Source organism: Phacochoerus africanus, chromosome 2, assembly GCF_016906955.1.
Source record: "Phacochoerus africanus isolate WHEZ1 chromosome 2, ROS_Pafr_v1, whole genome shotgun sequence".
NCBI classification, from domain to species: Eukaryota; Metazoa; Chordata; class Mammalia; order Artiodactyla; family Suidae; genus Phacochoerus; species Phacochoerus africanus.
The window spans coordinates 191,106,424-191,128,050 of NC_062545.1; the positions used below are offsets into that span (position 1 = coordinate 191,106,424).

At 42.0% G+C, this 21,627-nt stretch overlaps 1 protein-coding gene across 1 annotated transcript in view; it reads right to left on the reverse strand.

Moving 5' to 3' along the window:
• RTN1 (reticulon 1) overlaps positions 1-21,627 on the reverse strand; it is a 225,811-nt gene that overhangs the window by 97,890 nt on the left and 106,294 nt on the right. The window contains exon 3 of the mRNA XM_047767460.1: positions 11,196-11,927. Coding sequence (XP_047623416.1) covers positions 11,196-11,927 — 732 coding nt within the window. The remainder of the gene's footprint in view (positions 1-11,195; positions 11,928-21,627) is intronic.

Here is a 21,627-nt window from a genome sequence, read left to right on the forward strand (position 1 = left end):
CTGGAATTTAATGTAAGGCACAAATGAACCTTTCCACAGAAAAGAAAATCATGGACTTGGAGAACAGACATGTGGTTGCCAAGGGGGAGGGGAGAGAGTGGGATGTACTGGGAGCTTGGGTTAATAGATGCAAACTATTGCCTTTGGGATGTATTACCTATGAGATCCTGCTGTGTAGCACTGGGAACTATGTATAGTCACTTGTGATGGAGCATGATAATATGAGAAAAAAGAATGTATACATGTATGTGTAACTGGGTCACCATGCTGTACAGCAGGAAAAAAAGTAATGTATTGGGGAAATTAAAAAAAAAAAAGTTCTTGTAGAATAGAACAGTCCACAGACCCCCAAAGTGTGATGGAAATTTCCAATGAAACAATCCACTCTTCTCACACAATTCCATGCTCACCAGGCAACAATGAGGTGATCTTCACACTAGGGTGTAGTTCCCTTGGTACATCCCCAGGTAAACTGTATATGGGCATTGTGGTTTATATCAGATTCAGATATATTTGTGTTTCAGAACACTTGCTACTGAGAACAGAGTCTTGAACTGAGGAAACTACTCCCTAGAGCAGACCAGTTACCCTAGGGTGACTCATTCTTTCAGAGCCTTCTGGAGATCTGGTACATAGAAGGGATTACACACTAGCTCACTAACACATAAAAAAGAATTGGTTTGCTAAATTAAACCTCCCTTGCGCACTCTAAAAAAAATGGAGAGCATGAAGGACCCCAAGGAAATAGGACACAGGAGATTTATTCTTGAAAAGGAAATGGGGGAACTCAGGAGCACTGGGCTACAGGGCGTCTTGAATAGCTGTGGGACAGGAATACACTAGTGATGGGAGGACCCCAAGATACTGTGCCTATTTCCCAATTTCGCCTGTGCCTAGCACTTGACAATGGGACTTCTCCAGTTCCCTCACTGGTCCATCACACACAAACTTTTTGTGCCTCTGTTCTGGTGGACCTGATGGTCGCCACCATAGCTGCTTCTTTGCATAACTCCAGAGGATACCAGCTACTCATCTTGTGGTTATTAAAGATTTGTTAAGTTTTTGATGAGCAATAAAACATCTTGAGGTTTTCTAATTTGCTCAGAATTTCTCTACCAGTATTTCTAACAGTAGGGCCAATTAGCACCAGCAAAAGAGAGTCAAAGGAGAAAGGTATAGAGAAGGAGAGGCAAGACACAAAATGATACACTATGAGGCATTTGTCCCAACACACAGTCTAACTGTAGATCTTCTCTCTCAGCCTCACCATTATATCATGGGTTATCATACTAGTCAGGATGAGGCTGGATATGGTAACAAAAAAAACCCAAATTTTGTGGCTTAACATGGAAGAAATTTATTTGGGGGCTAACTTAATACATCAATGTTAGTGTTCACTAGAAGGCAGCCTTCTTCCAAGCAGTGATCAGGGGCCCAGGTTCCTTCCCTTTTGTCATCTTTTAAAGAAAGCCTTGAAGGAAGAAAAGGCACAATTGCATCTTAATTGGTTTGCTCCAGATATGACCCACATCACTTCACTTACATTCCCTTGATAGCAATCAGGCTTTAAGCTTCAACTACATACAAAGAGGGCTAGAAAATGCAGTCCCTGACAGAGCAGTCATTGCCCAGCAACTACTCTACACCATAGAAGAGGAAGAACTGATGTGGTGAAAAGTGACCCATCTTTACCTGTTACAAAATGGGCATTATATACATCACAACAGTAAATATTATATACATATACAACGGGAGAGGCAAAACTTACAGTTAGGTGAATGATCTTACATCTCATCTTGGAAGCAAATCAGCCCAGATTTGAAAGACGAACAGTAAAGTTGAAATCTGAAAAGTGTCTCCTTCAAAGAAGACTTTGCCGTCAGTCTCTGGTATTTCTCCATTGGCATGGCCTCTGATGTTTTTAGCCATACTACCAGGATCTGAGGGAAAAATGTGGTCTCCACAGAAACTAGGGGATTTAGAAATCAAAGTTAAAGCCCAAATGTTTGGCTTTGTAATTAGAGCACAGATTTGTGGGATATATAAAATCTGCCCCAAATTTCAAAATTCTGTTTTCAGAGAAATAAGAAAGGCCTGTAAAATGTGGACCCCAACAAAGGGAAGGGAAAGAAAATCAAAGGGACAAACTGGCAACAAGACCATTTCACTTATATCAAATTATCTAGAACCAAGTTACTTATGATTTTATTTATATCTAATGTTTGAGAAAACTATCACTCTGTGTAAAACGATTCAACCATCATTTGGCTAACCCAAAATATTAAAAAATTAAATCCTTTTCAGGTGACTGAATTGAATTTCCACCTGATTGATCACACTACCGCTTGAACTAGCTGCGCTTAGTGTACCATTGCATTCACAGCAATATATGTTCAAAATAGTAAATCTTTACTCTCCAAATTCTGAAGCAATTTACCACAGAAAAGCATTTAGGTTTGCTTATAAACAAGTCAACTACCTGGAAATCAATTTGGAAAAGGACACTGGATGAGAGTCAGGAGATCTCATCTCAAATTCTGGTTCTTCTACTTAATGCAACATTACCTAGAACAACTGGCTGTACCTCAAACCTTGACTTCAATTGAAAAGAAGAGCATTGGTACAAAAACTCCAGTTTTGAACTCTGGTTCATAAATTCTATATGATGTTATATTTTTTGGCACAGCCCAGATGGCCTAGCTTAAAATTAATTTTGATTAAAAAACAAGTTACCAATTTAGGAATATATTTTGGACTCTGTACTTATGGTTGTCCCAAGGAAAATACAGATAATAATTTAAATGATCAATCACCATGTAAATGGTCCAGCCATGTGGACACTATAAAATCATTCAAATACTTATTTTTAACATTTTAACTCAGGAGATCTGTGAATTTCAAACCCTGGTGGTTTGAGATGAGGTTAAAAAGTAGAGATTGGATATTTCCATCACAACCACTGGATGGCAACAGACATTAACACTGAGTGGGGAATATCATTATGAAAGCCATTCTTCTACTTTACGTGACTTCCTCTGTGCAGCATCAAATCTCCTAGAGATGATAGGGGAAGGTAAACAAAAGTAAGTTTGAAAGTTAAAAAAAAAAAGTCATTTTTGGAAAACATATTCTGCTTTTGCAAATGCTCTGTGTATAGATAAATCATCCAAGATTTCAGTGTTCAGCTAAAAGTTGTAAGAAAATGAGGTACCGGCCAGAAGGGAAGAGTTAAACCAGAATGCTGTATTCACCAGAGTATGCAGCCTTGAACTGAATTATTATTAATAGTCATGAAATTTTTTGATCTTATATAAGAAAATCAAGCTTGCTGCTCCCCATTTGTGAGTAGAAGTGTACAGTTCAACCCCACCCTCAGGCCTTCTCCCTCTCCCATGCATTTTCCAAGCTATGGACAAAGGCCACCTAGAGGACTCCTATAACCTAGAAGGCCCCATAATGCTGGGAATATGAATGGTTAACTATCTGTGTCCCTACTAGTCCTTTTAAGGTCTCTGTTCTGGAAGATTTCTGGGGTGAGGACACAGCAGTGGCATCTTTCAAAGTGAGCTGGCAAGGCCAGAATGTGCTCACATTATCTTCCCTCCATTTCTCCCATGAGTAACTGGAAGTTTCAGAGTTAACAGTATAAATTTCATTCTAAACCCCACACACAAACCACTTTAACTAACATCTAAGGTCAATCAGAAAACTCACCTTGCAGGATTCTGGCTTAGGCCCTAGAAAAAGATGGGACACTAGATGGAGAAACCTGCCTAAGATAACTCTGAGGGCTCCAAGAAATCAGCCCTAGAATAACAATTCTCAGATTCTGGTGTGCCTAGGATTCACCAGGGAGCCCCTTAATGCAGCATATTCCTTAGCCCCTTCCTTGGAGACTCTGGGGAGAGCCAAGGAATCTGTATTTTAACAAATGGCTTAGGAGGTACATGGCCCACCAAACGCACTTTGAGAAACATGGTCTAGAAAAATGAATGGTTCCACGGAGCCCCCATTATACTCTCCCTGCCACACACTCCCAGTTTCCACAGGAAGAAAGAAGATTCCTGGATCAATACTTTACCTGGTGTAAGAGGACCACTTTCTCAGGCATAGGTCATTTAAAACCCAGAAGGATCATTATAGTAATAGGGTTGAGTCAGAAAGCACTGAGTAACCACAGAGAAAGACTATGGTCACCTCGAGGCTTGAGCAGAAGTTAACTAGACCCAGTGGTATGTCTGTCCCCACTTCAGACCCCAGTTTGAGTGTCTGCCTTAAATTACCTTTTCTCTGGCTTTAACCTCTACTCTTTCTTTGCCTGTTAGTATAATTTTTATTCATATTTGGGACTGAACTTTGTCCTTTCTGAAGTTTTTGTGAGTTCCTGGCCTTAGGCAAACTTATATCTAACTCTTTTTAAAGAATCAACTTGCTGCCCACCATCCCTACCTACTCCACTATATATCTTATTTAACCCCAACAGATACTATCTTTGACCGTCATTCCAGGGTTGGCCACTTGAACATCAATGTCACCAAAATACATGGATGAACATTATGGCCCCAGATGCTTGGCCATGGGATATACCGGATATATAGCTCAACCTGTGAGAGAATACTGCAGTGCCATCAGAAACCAAATGGATGATTTTCCAATAGCAGACATAAAAAACTGGCTTCAATGACTAATAAAACAGCATGAAAGTTTGTGGTATTTTTCCTATTTTAAATATTTTTGCATCTATTTGTAATCATTATGGTGACAAAAACTAATATATAATTTGAGAGACGGTGGGAATAACGTCACCCCAATGCCAATCCAATGTATCAGTAAGTCCCATTAGGTCAATCTCCAAAATATACTTCAAACCCATTCATTCCTCTCCATCTCCATTGCTACCACCCTCTCCCAGTCACTGTCATCTCATACCTAAACTACTAAAATGGCTTCTTATGATGATCAGGATAAAAACCAAACTCTGTACCATAGTTTGTGTTTAAAAGGGTGCAGTCAACCTCCTACCCTTGTTTTTTTCCCCCTTGGCCTACCACACTCTAAATATAGACTTGTTTTCTTCAGTTTCTAGAATGCTCCCATAACTTTCCTTCCTGTGGCTTTTGCATTTTCTGTTATCCAGGATTTTAATTATCTCTTGCCAAGCTGATTCCTCGTTCCCTCCTCCTTTGATCCTCTTACCTAAGTTCCACTACTGTCAGGTTTTCTCTCAGAGAACACATGACTCTGTTGATTTCCTATTTAATGTCGTTCCCCCCCACCCACCCACCGAAATGTAAGTCCTACAAGTGAATTCAGGTCTGCCTTGGTTGTCACAATATTGCTAGTGCTGGGAAGGCAGTATGCCATACTGACTGAATCAAAGAAAGGATGAACGGATGAACTGGTAAAGTCTTGCTTTGGTGGAGCTGGCAGAACCTTGGGTAAAATTTATTTCATCTGTATTACAGCGTGTTTTGTGAGGTTCCAGAGATAGAATCCAAAAGTGCAAAGACCACAACTGTGAGTATCCCACCCAGACTTTAGAGGAAAGTGAGATTTGCATTTAGAAGGGATGGAGAATCCCCTGAAGCCAATCTTGGTGCTGAATTTAGAGGTATGTAAATTATATCCTCCAAGCCCCAGAACGGCATCAGTCAGCAAGGATGATTTATGTGAGGGATAAAGGGACTAGAGAGTGAATCAGGATCACTATCTAAATAGGGTCATTATTTCTTAGAGGCACCAAAATGTTTGCCACCTGTGAACTCTATCTCTACAGGCACGTTTGACTTGGATCCATCTTAGGAGCTATTCTATGCCTCATTCTCTTCCCAGGTAAAATTTACTAGGGAGTTAGGATACACTGTATCCCAGAGAAGTGGCATCAAAATATTACAACAACCATTTTGTATCTAGATATATATCCTGTGGGTAAAGTGTCAAAAATATCTGTCCCTAGAAATAGTAAGCCCTCAGGTCACCAAGATTTGGAGCAACTCTCTTCAAGACTAAGAAATCTTGCCAGTGTCCTGAAGCCACCATTTAAAAATCTGATCAAAAATTTCCCTGTGGCCCAGAAGTAACAAACCCGACTAGTATCCATGAGGACGTGGGTTCAATCCCTGGCCTGGCTCAGTGGGTTAAGGATCCAGTGTTGCCGTAAGCTGTGGTGTAGGTCACAGACATAGCTCAGATCTGGTGCTGCTATGGCTGTGGTGTAAGCCAGAAGCTGCAGTTCCAATTCAACCCCTAGTCTGGGAACTTCCATATGCCACAGGGGTATCCTAAAAAAGACAAAAAAAAATTAATAAGATCAACATGCAATCTGGAACAACACTAGTCTTGTGACTCAGAAGGAAAAGCCAATGAGGTGGACTGGCTACTGGCAGCCTTATTCTGCAATGCCTAGACAAGAAGAGAACCTTCTATCACTGGGCAAAGTCCAAAAAGTAGCTTGGTATCTCTGAATAGATGGAAGGTTCAGTATCGCCATCTAAATATTTACATGGCATACATCCTCACAGAAACCAGGCTTTATCTAGACTTACTGGTCCATCCTGCTGAATGCTGGCACAGGGGAAGCAGCTACGACAGAGGGGGCATAAGTCCTCAGGCCAATTCTGAAATCTGCGTTGTGAAAGAAAGAATCTGTCCAAAATCTTTATGGCCTGATTCATGAAATCAGTCTCATGGAAGCAAACAAATATGGGTCTGGAGTATAACTTTTTTCTTATAGAATTTCAGGAAGAAAAACAAATGAGTCACACTTATTTTGGTTCTCTCCAAAATACTCTAGGACAGAAGTAGTATCTGGTATAATAAATGAAAAGTGACAATAAACATCATAAATGCTAGGTCTATTTGATAATCCCTCCATCTGGGAGCCTTCTTGCAAATTACTCCCCAAGGAGATAAGTGTTTCCCTTCCATGGGGGGCTAAGCCCTACAAGTTCTGGCTGCTACAGCTGGTGCCCAGAGGGAAGGTGCAGAGGCCTGCCTCCCAGGGCACAGGAAGGGATGGAAACAGCTGAGAGCCCCTCAGTCTCTCTCATTAAAAATCACCATATGCCCAGGCATGCTCACCGACGTGTTTTTCACTACAGGTCTAAGCTGCTTAGCTCATCTGCTTACAACCAAATTTTCTTTAGATGCTTATTAAAAGTGTAAACTTAAACCCATTTGGTCTGATTCTATTGTTTGGGGGCAGAGGCAGAGTGAGAACCTGCATTTTCAGTCAGCACTCCAGGAGATTGTGGGGTACCTGGTGCACAGGCAACACTTTGGGAACCACTAGCTTAAACCAGTATTTCTCAAACTGGAGTCACTGGATGCCTCGTTGAAAGTTCCAAATAGAGAATTTTTACATTTTGTACTTTCTTTTTTGATAATTTTTCAGATAGTAAGGACATACTGGATTATTTGGATGGTAATTTTTATAACTAAAGACTACTGCAAGACTTCCACTGAAGTTTTACAACCAGATTGTACTTCTAACTTTTTCTCAGGCCCGTGAGTCATTACTTAGGTCTAGATATGATTTGAATGTCCACACCAAAGTGAAGCCTGAATGATATCTCTTTGTTTACTCAGAAAAGGGACAGAAGAAGGAAAGGAGCAGATTTTCATAAATAATCTCAATGTACTAAATTGGAGGCTGATGGGGGCAGGGAGGGGGAGCAGGGTGGTCTATAGGATGTCCAATAAAGAGAGAGGAAATGGGCTTGGAGCCCAGAACAGAAAACTTCTTCGAAGCCAGAAATCTGGGAAGTGCTACAGTAGATGAGGGAGTGGCTGGAAAACCATGTGGGTAAGAGCAAAGAAACAAGGTAAGAAGGACAGAGGAATTGGAAGGAAGGTAGCAAAAGAGACTGGAAAAGAGGTCAGGGACTGAGGGGCCAACCAGGAAGGAGAAACATCAGGAAGTAAGGGAGGAAACGTTTTCAGAAGATGAGCGTAGTCTCCATGTTAGCAGGTATTGCCCGTGATTTTACTGCTAGAAGAAATAAGTTACAAAAGTCCGTTCAGTATGATACCATTTGTGCAATAAAAACAAAAAACAAAAAACTGTGTATGCCCAAATACATAAAGAATATTTCTGGAAGGAAGAAGAACAACAAAATAAGACAAAACAGAAGCCTGTGATTATCTCTGAGACTTGGGAATATGAGGCTAGAGTAGAAAAACCTTTTTTGGGGGGTGGGAGACACCATTTCTTACAATTTAAATTTATTATTTTGAACATACATTATTTAATCAGTTATATTTTAAGGATTGTTCAACAGTGTGACATTAAAGTACCAGGGAGGACAAGAAAGATGAGACAGAAAAGAGGTCCTTTTGTGGGGTAAGAAGGTTGTTGGTGGTGACCTTTATCAGAACAGCTTCAGGCTGGAATGTGAAAGCTGACTTCCACAGTCTAAAACACCATTTTTCCAGCTTTAATATGACTAGGAATCACTAGGGGATCATGGTAAAACGCAGATTTTGATGTGGTCTGTAAGTCTGGGAAGGAGCCTGACATTCCTAAAAGGCTCCCACGCAATATGCATCATGTAGCTGGTCCAACATTATGCTTTTGAACTGAAAGGAAAAGTAATCAGAATGCAGAGAATGGAGATAAGGTCCCAGAGACCTCTATTTCCTGAAGAATGCTGCCTAGAAGATGAACCCTACAGCACGCCCTAATAAAAGATTCTGCAATCAGAGCCCCCGTTGGGGTGCAGAGGAAATGAATTCGACTAGTATCCATGAGGATGCAGGCTGGATCCCTCCCCTGGTCAGTGGGTCAGGGATCCAGCATTGCTGTGAGCTGTGGTGTAGGTCGCAGAGGTGGCTTGGATCCTGTGTTGCTGACTGTGTGTAGGCCGGCAGCTACAGCTCCAAACTGACCCCTAGCCTGAGAACTTGCACACGCCACAGGTGCAGTCCTAAAAGCAAAAAAAAAAAAAAAAAAAAAAAAAAAAAGAAATACCAAACTCATCCTAATGAGTTACACTGGGTATTAGTGTTTTATTGAGACTTTTAATTGGCTTTTCACCTAGACATTACTAGCACGGCGAACCTTGCAACAACAAAAAAACTCACGTATCCTGTTAGAGTCTAATGTTCACAATACGCCAACCTGGAGGGTATGGGGGAGCAGAGTGACAGGGTCGCAGGAGGTCAGAGAAAAACTGGAATCTGATGAGCCACATTTTGTTTTCAGGGTAAGAGCAGAATAGGTCTCCAAAAGGTGTGAAATCTCCAAAAAAAATAGACCAGGTTAGGGCATGTACATGTCAGTAAAGCCTGATGCTCCCTGACAATATGTGCTATGATGCCATCAGATATGTGCCAAAACTTATTCTAAATACTTCTAGACCTTCCTAAAACTTAGCCCAGCATCAGCAGGATAACTCCAAAGCCAGGGAGATGAGCATATTTGTGAATACATGAAACTGAGTGCTTTCACACTGCCAGAGGCTTCAATGAACAAAAGCAGGAAACCTCAGAAGCTGACCTGACCTCACTGCTGAGGGGAGTCACACTTGAGCACAATCCTACTGTCCTTTGACAGTGATTAAGAACAGCCTGAGGGAGGCTGGTGGCTACCAATCCTCCCACCTGCTGAGGTGGAGCTGCAGAAGAACCTCAGGGCTCAAATATCTTGCTGGCAGCACTGAGTCATCTACCCAGCACCTCCAGTGCTTGGTTGCCCCAGAATGGCCTTTTAGACTCTCTTCATAAATAATGAAGCTAAGCACTGAGTTTCAAGAGACTGGATTTCAAAGGGCCCCTCAGTGCAGAGGAGAGCAGAGGCTATTCACTCTGGCATGCCTTAAATGTTCAAAAAGACTGCCACTTTCTCCTTTTTTGTTGTTGTTGTTGTTGTTGTTGTTGTTGCTATTTCTTGGGCCGCTCCCGTGGCATATGGAGGTTCCCAGGCTAGGGATTGAATCGGAGCTGTAGCCACCGGCCTACGCCAGAGCCACAGCAATGCGGGATCCGAGCCGCGTCTGCGACCTACACCACAGCTCACGGCAACGCCGGATCATCAACCCACTGAGCAAGGGCAGGGACCGAACCCGCAACCTCATGGTTCCTAGTCGGATTCGTTAACCACTGCGCCACGACGGGAACTCCCACTTTCTCCTTTCTAAGTCTGAACTTGGCGGCAGAGGGTCCAAGCTATGTGGGGCAACTTGCACAGAGATTAGAATGACACTAGACTCGGCTATAAAATACGCTCTGAAGACTTTGCATTTACAGCTTCAGTTTTCCATTGCCTTAGCTCTTCATCAGATGTCTGGTCACTCAGTCAGTCCCAGCTGTCATACCTGTCTCTCAAATTCACTAACGAAGGAAAGGACCCTGCCCATAACCATTTTCTCTTTATTAACCATTTTCTCTTTATTACTTACTTTTGAGGATAAATATATTTGAACAGCACTGTGCACATGATGACTATTTCACTATGAGGACATTAGTTACAGGATAAAACAGAAACCCATGCCTGTTACAGTATAGTGATATGAACCCATACTCTGAATGACTCAAGCTCTCTTGCTTCAAGACCACAAGGAACCAGAGGTTGTTCAGGCTAATGCTGCTTCCCAAGGCTCTCTGAAAGCTTCAGGGTCCTTTCCTACCACAGTCAGAGTGTTGGCAAAAGAATCCAAATTAGTTTTAGGTCTTGCTTAGGGACAATAACAAAACTTTATCCCTTCTCAAGTGAGGAAACCTAGCCCTGGAATGAAAGGAGGTACACATTCACTCCACTCAGGAGATCTTGGAGTGCATACAAAACCACTCATTATTGGGATGCTCAGGTTTAGCCAGCCCAGGGCAGCTCAGAGCATGTGGTTGGTTGGTTGGTTGTGTCTGGCATCTCCTGTGGCTTGTGGAAGTTCCCAGGCCAGGGACTAAACCTGCACCACAGAGGCCAACCGAGCCACGACAGTGACAACACAGGATATTTAACCCGCTGGGCCACAAGGGAACTCCCACAGAGCACGTAGTTTTGCCACAAAAGTCCCAGCTGCAAATCTGAGTCTTCTCACCTCCTCCCCACTCCCCTTGAACTGCTCTCTGCTCAGCTATTTGACTAGCTGGACTATGAGTACAGAGCTGAGCCAGAAACGCCGTGGTGCTGGAAACAGAGCATTGGCAGAGAAGAGTAAGCAGACAGCCTTCTTTACTCAAGAGAGCCATCATCTTACCTTTCTGCTTATTCAGAAACAGCAGAGGGGGTGCGACACCAGGACCTAGAGGCCCAGGGACCCCTGTGGCCGGGGAGCTTTGGTCGGAACTTGCGGTTTCCACAGGTTTCGGCGGCAGGGCCGGCTCCTCGGACGCAGGGGCTACGTCTCCAGGGGGCAGCTTGGGGCCTGTGTGAGGAATAGACGAGGGAAACTCCACCAGGCCCCTCTGACTGGGGGCGTGCTCTTCTGCCCGGGCGCCTGGCTCTTCCCGGATGGCGTCCAGGGCACCCGGCTTCATCGGCGGCGAGTCCTGCTCCCGTTTGGGACTCTCTTCCGAGGCAGAGGAGGCATCACACGACTCGATGATGAGCTCGCTGTCCAGCTCAGCCTCACGCTCCTCCCTCAGGATGCTGTACTGGATGGATGGCGAGGCTGGAGACGGTGGCGGGCCACCCACGTGACCAAAGGTCACGTACCCCGAGGGCAGCGCATCCTCTGCAGCCAGCGGGTCCTCAGATACCAGCTCGATCTCTGAGTCCCCGGATTCCGCGCTGCTGGCCTCGTGGTCCAGGGGGCTGGGAATAGTGGGTAGCCCAGACCTGGCCTTAGCCTCAGGCCTGTCCACCACCTGGCCCGCTGACCGTGGGCTCTCCTTTGTTTCATAGGATAACCCCTTTGCTTCCTTAATTGCAGTGATCAGCTCATCCTCAGAGATGCTGCATTTCCCCTGGGATTCTGCGGCAGATGGTTCTGTTGTCCCACAGAGCCAAGAAGAGCCAAAGAAGCACACATAAGGACAGACAAATGGACAGAAAGAGAAGAAATAAAACAAAATTCCATTAGAGGAGATATTTTCTAGCTTCTTAAAAAACACATATCTCATTAACACAAAAATAGTCTGTTTCCAGGGCTATGCTAGAAAGACAGGCCACCTGAACTAAAAGGCTAATTACTGTTATGGCCCAATTAATCAGTGTTTGATATACCTATCCATCTCAATCTAGCTATTTTTTAAAATGACCCAGCAATTTCTTAGCAATAGCACCTAGTTGTTTTTTCTGTTTCAGTGTGGCAAAGATTCTAGAAGTCATGGTTTTAATTTCTAATCCATTCTCTCAGGGAAGTTTTCGATTTCACAGATTTCATCAGATAATCTGATGTACGTAACTCCCTAATTTGGCCCAACAATGTCAAGAAAGCTGAAATCATCCACTAATCCTTATCTATTTCTGTTCATGTTCCCTCCTTCAATAAGACAAAGAAAGCTAACTTGGATCCTTGTATATATCTTGACTTATGAGTTTACATATCCCATAAGAATCGATACTTCTACTCTTTTTTTAGTGAAAAGTGTAACAACGTGGAGCAATATAAGACATCACTTTTGCCAGTCCCACCAAACTGGCTGTGCAGATTACCATTCCACATAATCCCAGAGGGCCTCTAATGGTAGAACCCACTATCTTTCCTTTTCCTCTCTTCACCTCTTCTTGAGACCAATGAAACCCAAGAGTCACCCCCAGTCCCCTGGGTGAATGCTTGCTTTCTGCCTGTTGTTTATCCATATGGTTGCCAAATCTCATCAGCAGTCTTGCTGGTCGTTCTGTCTTACATGAAACTACCCAGGATCGCCATTACAACAGTTTTCAGGAGCTTGGTTTTTCCCTTGCCCATACAAACAGGGCCTTGTTTCAGAATATCCTAGACAGTGTTGTTTATGGCTCTTTTGTGAGCAAGAACCACGTGTAATTCTTCAAAGCTTTGAAGTCACTGGGAGGGATTTAGGGAGGATAAGACTAACTATGGCTAGGTAATTTGTCACTTTAGGATTGTGTGAGAACCCCCCAGTGGATAAAACATCTTAGATTTCTCTAATTCTCCATAAAGCAGAACTGATTTTATCCTTTATCCATATCATTCATTCATCTATTATTAATTGAGAACTTACTATATGTTGGGCTCTCTTGCAGGCACTTGGGATGTATTAGTGAATGAAACAGGAGACAAAATCTTTGCTTATATCCCAGTGGGAGAAGAACACAATACATAAATAATTGTAATAAATAATTAAAATACATAGACAATGTTAAATGCTATGAAAAAAAAGTAGTGTAGGGTGAAGGGATCAAGAGGGCTATGACAGGGTGGGGATGAGGTTGTAGTTTAATTTAATTTCATTTAATTATTTATTTATTTATTGCCTTTTAGGGTTGCACCCGTGGCATGTGGATGTTCCCAGGCTAGGGGTCGAATTGAAGCTACAGCTGCCAGCCTACACCACAGCCACAGCAACTCGGAGCTGTGGCTGCGACCTACACCACAGCTCACAGCAGGGCCGGATCCTTAACCCACTGAGTGAGGCCAGGGATTGAACCTGCATTCTCATGGATACTAGTCAGATTCGTTTCTGCTGAGCCACAGTGAGAACTCCTGCAGTTTTAAATAGAGTAGTCAAGATAGCCTTACTGAGAAGATAACCTATACTCAACACTTGAGAAGGTGAGTGAGTGACTCATGAAGCTATCTGGAGGAAAAGCATGCCAAGCAGAGGGAACAGATAGTGCAAAAGGCTGGAGGGGGGAGCTGCAATGATTTCTAGGTATCACAAGGAGGCAATTATGTCTGGGGCAAAGAGAATAAGGGGGAGAATAATAGGAAAAGAGGTCAAACACAAGCAGGGAAGAGAGAATCATATTGAATCTCATAGGGGTTTTATTCTAAGTGAAATAAGAAGCCTTTGGAGGGTTTTGAGCGGAGAAATATGATTTATGTTGGGTTTCTTAGTAACTTAAACCAATAGCTCCCTCATTATCTCTCACACAATTCATGTGTAAAAAGATTAACTGCATGACCCTAAACACTATTTTAATATGTTAGTTTCTTAATAATTGGTACACATAGTTCTTTGATTTCAAATAGCATGAAAGTGTAGAAGCCACATTACTTCTCAATGGTAGTTCATATGGAGGAGGGAGAAGACAAGGAGTAGAGGGGATGGAGGAATGGTCTATACACTTCCAGTGGCAGCATCGTCACAGCTCCATTTGTTGAGCATCTGCTTACAGGCACTTCATATATGGCGCTTCGAGTCTAATGGCAATAGGTTAAGTGACTTGTCCAAGACCCCTGTGCTGGTTTTTCTATCTTTGCATTGGATTAATTCCTGTCTTTCTCTATCCTGTTCTCTGTTCTGAGAGGCTGACCTACATGGAAGGTATTGCCTGGAGTACTTTCCCCTATGGTTTCTGGTTGTTTTCAGCCAATAGGAATAACAGAAGGGGTGGGAGGAGGGAAATGTTGGGTATTTATACATCTTGCTGCTTCTGAAGCTGTAGGTTTTGGCAGGATTTGGGAGTGCTGTTCCCTCCCCTTCCTCCTCTGGGGGTGGGTATTAATAGATCCAATGTTCCCAGTCCTTGAGTGATTTACCGTCTTTTGTTGGTTCTCTTAACTGTCTTACACATCTGTAAGTAGCCACTTCTTAAACCTTCTCCGGTTACAACCTTTGAGTGTGTCCCTTTGCTTCCTGACAGGATTCTGAATGATATAACCACATGGCTAGAAATGATTTGGCTTAAATTTGAATTCAAGTCTTCATGTTCCATGTGTTTATCACTATATTGTGCTAGATCTGTTCAAAAAGGTGGTGGGGTCTGAGACAAGGTAAATTATATTTTGGAGAATGAGAGGGAGAGGAAAAGTGAAATAGATAACTACATGGAAAAGGATGAAGCTGGATCCCTACTGCATGTCACATGTAAAAATGAACTCTGAGTGGATCCAAACTAAATAGATGAGCTAAAACCAGAAAGCCTAGAAAAAAACATAGAAATAATCTTTGTAATGTTGAACTATATATAACAGTTTCTTAGACATGACATCAAAAATATAAGCAACAAAATAAAAATCTATAAATGGGACTTCATCAAAATTAAACACTTTTGTGCTTTAGAGGACACCATCAAGAAAATGGAAGCACAATCTGAAGAATGGGAGAAAATTTTACAAATCATATACTTTATAAGGGACTTATATCTAGACTATATTAAAAATTATTACAACACAATTATAAAAAGACACATAACCCAGTTCAAAATAGGCAAAAGACTTGAATAGAATTTTTCCAAAGAAGATTTATACATGATCAAAAGCATATGAAAATATGTTCAACATCATAATTCACCAGAAAGTACAAATCTAAACCACAATGAGTTACTACTTTGAACCCATTAGGACTGCTAGAATCAAAAAAATCAGAGAGTAACAGTGTTGGAAAAGATATAGAGAAACTGTAACCTTCGTCCACTGCTGGTGGGAATGGAAAATGGAACAACTGCTTTGGAAAACAGTCTGGCAGTTACTCAACTATTTAGCACTACCATATGACCAAGAAAGTCCATGCATTAAGTAGAGAATTCAAAACCTACATCTATACAAAAACTTATATACAATGTTAATAATAGAATTATCCAGAACAGCCAAAAAAGTAAAACAATCCAATGTCCCTTAATTGATGGATGAATAAATAAAATATGATATATCCATACAATGGAATATTATTTGGCCATAAAAAGGAATGAGATACTCATTCATGCTACTACATGGCTAAACCTCAAAAACTGTATGCTAAGTGAAATAAGCTGGTAACAAAAGACCACGTATGACTGGAAAGTTAAGCAAGCCCCTGATCATCAAAATCCCTGGAAGCTAGTTTAAAGTCAACATTCTATTAGGTAGGCTCTGGTGGGTCCTCAAAGGGTTAGGATGAACTTAGAAAATAAAGACTAGAAGGAGGATGACCTACTAAGAGGATACTTCAATAGCTGAGAGGAGGAATTATGACAATCTAATGAGTTATGGTAGCCACACAGATGGAGAAGACAGGAGAATTCAAGAGACACTGAAGAGAGAGAAACCACAGACTTTGGGTCTACTTCAGGTGGCAAGTGAGAAAGAAATGGTGTGCCAAAGATCACTCAGAAATGGTGAGTCTGGGTGAGTATAGCGAATAGGAATTCCATCTACAGAAACATGGAAGTCAGAACAGTGAGCTGTTTTGATGGGATGGGAGAAGAAAATACTTATCTTGGGTATTTCTTTCCTTTCTATAACATCCTTCCAACTTCATGCTGGCAGCTTCTGTCTAACCACCTAAACCTCTTGGACTGACCAAACTCCTACTTGTATGTCATTCCTAGGAGACCACAAAGCTGACAGGCAGGATATTGGGCTAATAAGGTCATAAATGACCCTTCAGGGTGGCCCACCTTGTGTGCAAACCAGCCTGATGCTGCTTCATTCAGGAGGCACAGTGGTACCCACACATTATGCACAACCAGGTGCCTGTGGGCAGCTTGTATCTGTTTGTGTGATGATTTTATTAACATGTCTCTTTACCCTCTCCCATCCTCCTTGACCCCAGACTGAAAGCATCATCAGGGCAAAGGGCAGGCAAGGCATTTGTTCGCTATCATATCCCCAGAACCTAGTGCAGTGCCTGGCACACAGCAGGTACTTGACTAACAGTAAGGACTAGCTCAAATATTTAGGACAGCAGTTCTTAATCAGGTATATGGCTCACAACTGCCCTCAGAAATTCTGACTTAGTAAAAATAAGTCTGGATAAGGCTTAGGCATCTGTATTTTGTAACTCCAAGGGTGACTCTAAAGGTCTCCTTCAGTTAAGGTTGACAAATTTAGCAAATAAAAATATAGGATACCCAGTTAAAAGGAATCTCTGATAAATAATGAATTGTTTGTAGTATAAATATACCCCATGAAATACCCATATTTTATCTGGCAACGCTACTTCTAGCTGAAAGTCACTGTGTTAGAATATTCAGAAACAAAAAGTATGAGGATCTTGCTTTATTTACTCAGGAGTAAGGATGGTATTGGACAGCTGTAGGGGATGAGAGAAAAGGGCCTCATAAGTTTCAGCTTGGGCAAGTAAAGGTACTACTTTAAAAATCATCATCCTTATTATGAATAAAAAGGGACTCAGCAGATATTGTAGACATTGCTCTCAATTCTTAAAGGGAACTAAAAGTTTAACAAAGTGCTAGGAGGAATCAGGAAAACATCTGGAACAAAACAGAAGTTCTCCTACCCTTGTTAAAAACTTATGGGCCTCTAGCAAAGATACTGGTTATGTGTCAGGACTAACACAGCAAAGCTAGAAACAGTCATTGAAAACGATTCAACCCTTAGCCTGGGAACCTCCATTTGCCTCAGGTGCAGCCCTAAAACAAAACCAAAAAAAATTAAATAAAATATAGAAACTGAGAAGGTTAGAACACCCCACATGGGGAGATGCATTTGTTGCTGCTGCTAATTATGATGATATAATCCAGAAGGATAAAATGGAAGATGAACATGGGCCAGTCTACCAAGTCACAGATGCCAGTGTCTAACTGTGAACCAAGCTGCCATTCAGGTCTCCCCTTCACTCCACCCATCATCCAGAGGGATCATTTGAAAACACTAGTCTGATCCTGTCACTCTTCCCTTCCTTCTCCCCACTCCTGCCACACTGACCTTTCAGCTGCTCCTTGAACACACAGAACATTTCCTCCTCTGGGTCTGCACTGGCTATCCTCTCAGCCTGGCACTTTTTCCTCAACTGTCTATGCAGCTTGCTCCCTCACTCCACTCAGGTCTCTGCTGAAAACCATCATTTCCTTACTACCACCCCATCACTCTCTTATACTCTATCTTGCTTTATTTTTCTTCATAATCATTGTAACTACCTGATATTATATTACATATTTGTTTATTTGTATGTAAGTCTTCCTAACTAAAAGGCAAATTCCATGCAGGCAGGAGCCTTGTTGTATTTCATCATTGCATCTCCAGAAATGATGGAGCAATGACTGGCGTAGATGAAATGGTTAGTACATATTTGTTAAGTGAAAGTGAAAGGATAATGAGTAAACAACATCACTTCTCAGATTAAAACCCTCCAATGGTTTCCAACATTGCATCTGGAACAAAATTCAAATTCCTTATTCTTGCATGTAAAGCCCTAGTGATATGGTCCCTGTTTACCTCTCCAACTCTGTTCTCTGCCATACTTCTCCCAGCTCCTTTGTACCATCCTGGGGCTACTCTTAACCCCCTTCTTTGAACTGTGGGCTTCTTCTCATTCAGATCTCAAATCACGTGTCACCTCAGAGAGGCTATCACTGACCCTCTCACACTCAACATTCTTACAGTATTCACACGCCATGAAATTACACTATTTATTTGTGTTTCCTTTGATCATCTTCTCTCACCAGCAGGTGAGCTTCATGAGGTCAGGGACTTTAGACATCTGGCTTACTATAATGTCGCTGATGTCCAGCACACGCCTGACATACAGAAGTCCCTTAGTGAGTACTTTTGAATAAAAGAATAAATTTTCAAAATGGGTCAGAGAATCACATCAATGCAAGGAAATAGCAACAGTAGTTTTCAAAGGGTTTAAATTGATTTACCTTTTACTGTTTATTTCTCTTTAAGGGAAGCTGAGGTTTATGATGACCTTCCTGAGGATAACACCTCAAAGAATATCCATGACCACCATAACACACTTCTGGGTGTTTGTTTCAGAAACAACATGTTGCTGATAGGTTAACTGTCTGGTGCATCAGGGCACTTACTGTATGTTCCTAGAACACTTGTAGTAATCATGACTGATCTTTGCTTAGGAGAAACTTCCAATATTTAAGGTGTAAGAATTTTTGTCTCTGTACCTCAGAGTATATTATTTAACATAATGAAAATAATTATGTTGGAGAAAGTTACAAAATGGAATAATCTATTAGAATTGAAGGAAGCATATATATTAGCCTCTTTGCTTAAGCTTTAGGATCTGTGGCTAAAACTGTTCTAAATTAAAATTCCTACTGCTGCATAATTCATATAACTAGAATTTCCCAGAGTTAGTTGATAATTTCCTTACTTATCAAACAATAATAAACTGAATTCCTTTTGTTTAGTTTATTTTCTTTTCCCTCAGTTTCTATGTAGGATTATATGTAACTCCTGGTGTATATCTCACCTGTTGGAAATAGCAGCATGAATCAAGACTCAACAGAAGTGATAAAGCCCAAATCCTCCACTGTCTATGGGTGGAGTGTCAAATGGTGCCAAGAACACACAAGATGGGGAGGGGTTAGGGTAACCTCTTGGGATAAAAAGAACGGGAGAAAAGTCTCAATGGCAAGTTGACTCCTCCTATGTCTCCCGTTAATTTTATTCTTATGTGTCATCTTATGACTCAGGTGTTATGATGTGGGGTGTGGTGGAGAGAGGAGCTGAACATGGGAGGTAATTGTGTAATGGGACAGGGGACTGTCTCTTTCTTAAACAAACCTGGCTTAGAATGTTTATTTGGAGGAATTGCAGAGAAAACCATTTTCTTAACCCCATGCTATGAAGTGGGCACCCAAAGATCATTAAACTCCAAGATCATGAATGTCAATATGACTCTATCGACTTCTGAAGATGCTCCAGAACCCCAAAGAGCCATGACTACTGAAGAAAGACAAAAGAAAATTACATCATAATTAATGAACCTTGTATTAAGTTTTATTATAAAAACTTAATAAACCATGTAAACTGTAATTTTCACATAAGGTATGTGTCATGTAAATGGCCTGAAACATGCTGAGGTCTTTCATTCTTCCTGAAGACTGGCTGAAGTTCTTCTGTGCTGACCAACAGACAACTCTGTAAACAGAGTGGATAATGTAGCTTATATCTTCAGAGTGTCAGTACGTTTATGACATGGAATAACACAAGTGTTTTACATACTTGCCAGAAAGACCACAAGAATATTTTTACACAGATATGTCCCTACCATGTCAGCTGGGATAAGTCACACTGGAGTGTGACTGTTTCCCTGGTCATCTGTCCCACTGGAAGGCAGGGACTGTTTTGGGGGGTTTTTTTCGAGGGTTTTTGTTTTGTTTTGTTTTGTCTTTTTGCCTTTTCTAGGGCTGCTTCCCACGGCACATGGAGGTTCCCAGGCTAGGGGTTTAATCAGAGCTGTAGCCACCAGCCTAAGCCACAGCCACAGCAACACGGGATCTGAGCCGCATCTGCGACCTACACCACAGCTCACGGCAATGCCGGATCCTCAACCCACTGAGCAAGGCCGGGGATCAAGCCCACAACCTCATGGTTCCTAGTCAGATTCTTTAACCACTGCACCATGACGGGAACTCCAAGGGACTGGTTTTTGTTTGCTTTTCAACTCCAGCATCCCCAGTGCCTATTTGAGTGCCTGACCAAAAGAAAGTGTGTAGATAGTCTTTAAGTGAAGAAATGAATTTGAAAATCAGGAACTTGGTGCAGTGAAACTTTTAAGGTCCTTGGAGCTGTATTTATAGTTTAATGAGTGTGAGGTAAGGTTGGGGAAGGTCGGAGAGGGGGAACTGATGCTCAAATCTTTAGGGAAACAGGACAGGAAGGACCACCATTAAATACACTCTGTTCTAACACCTGGACTTACTGCATCATCAGGATTTAGACCAATCACTCCTAATTATAAAGTTTTAGCTCTGTTTTAAGAATTTAGTACATGCTTTTTAACTTGAGGCGCTGAAAACTGCTTTTTGAAAATCAAAAGGTTTCTACATTACTTTTGGGTAGCGTCATAGGAGGCAGAGGAAGATGCAAGGACCTCTCACTGTCCTCTTCATCCTAATGCCTTGTGCGCATGTGAGAGTTGTAGAGGTATAGGGACTCCACTCCCACCACCCCACCCAGGATGGTGGCACAGCGTGGGTGGGGAAGCTCTGACCTTTCACTCGGGTATGGGAGGTCTCCTTTGTGTTTGAGAGGACATGTTGACGTGGTTTAACAACACCCTGCCTTGAGTCAGAGTAGAAGGTTCAAGTGCAAAAGATCATAGCCTAGTGAATTTGGAACGTTTCATATTCTAACCAAACAGAATCTTCAGTTTAAAAAATAAAATTGTATGCAGAACTTCAATAAAGTAAAAAGATGAAAATGGCAGTGCTGAGATTGAAGGGGGGGGACCCCTTGTTTAGGTTTACTCCCACTGCCCATCCCCTCTCCCCAAAAAAGGACCTAAAATCCACCCTACTCCGCTTCGTTGTACGAACTTGGAACTGGGGCCAGGAATGTTAAATGGCCCATCCAAGGTAGCCCAGCCAGTCTGAGAACTGTCAAGGTGCTCTCTCCACGATGCCTGGAGGTCAGGAAGGAGAGCTAACCCAGGTCTAGTTGTCTGGTCAGTCTGGTCGGTCTGTCTGGACAGTAGAGCCACAGGAGGATTTTAATGTCTCTAGTGTGTGTTATCTTAACTTCTTCCCTCAAAGGAAGAAAGAAACATTTTACAAAGCAAATCTGATAGGACTTTTTTAAAAAGATCCAGATAGGACTTTTTCAAAAAGATCCCAGATGTCAATCTTTGTACAATGGACACCAGACTGAAAAAGTT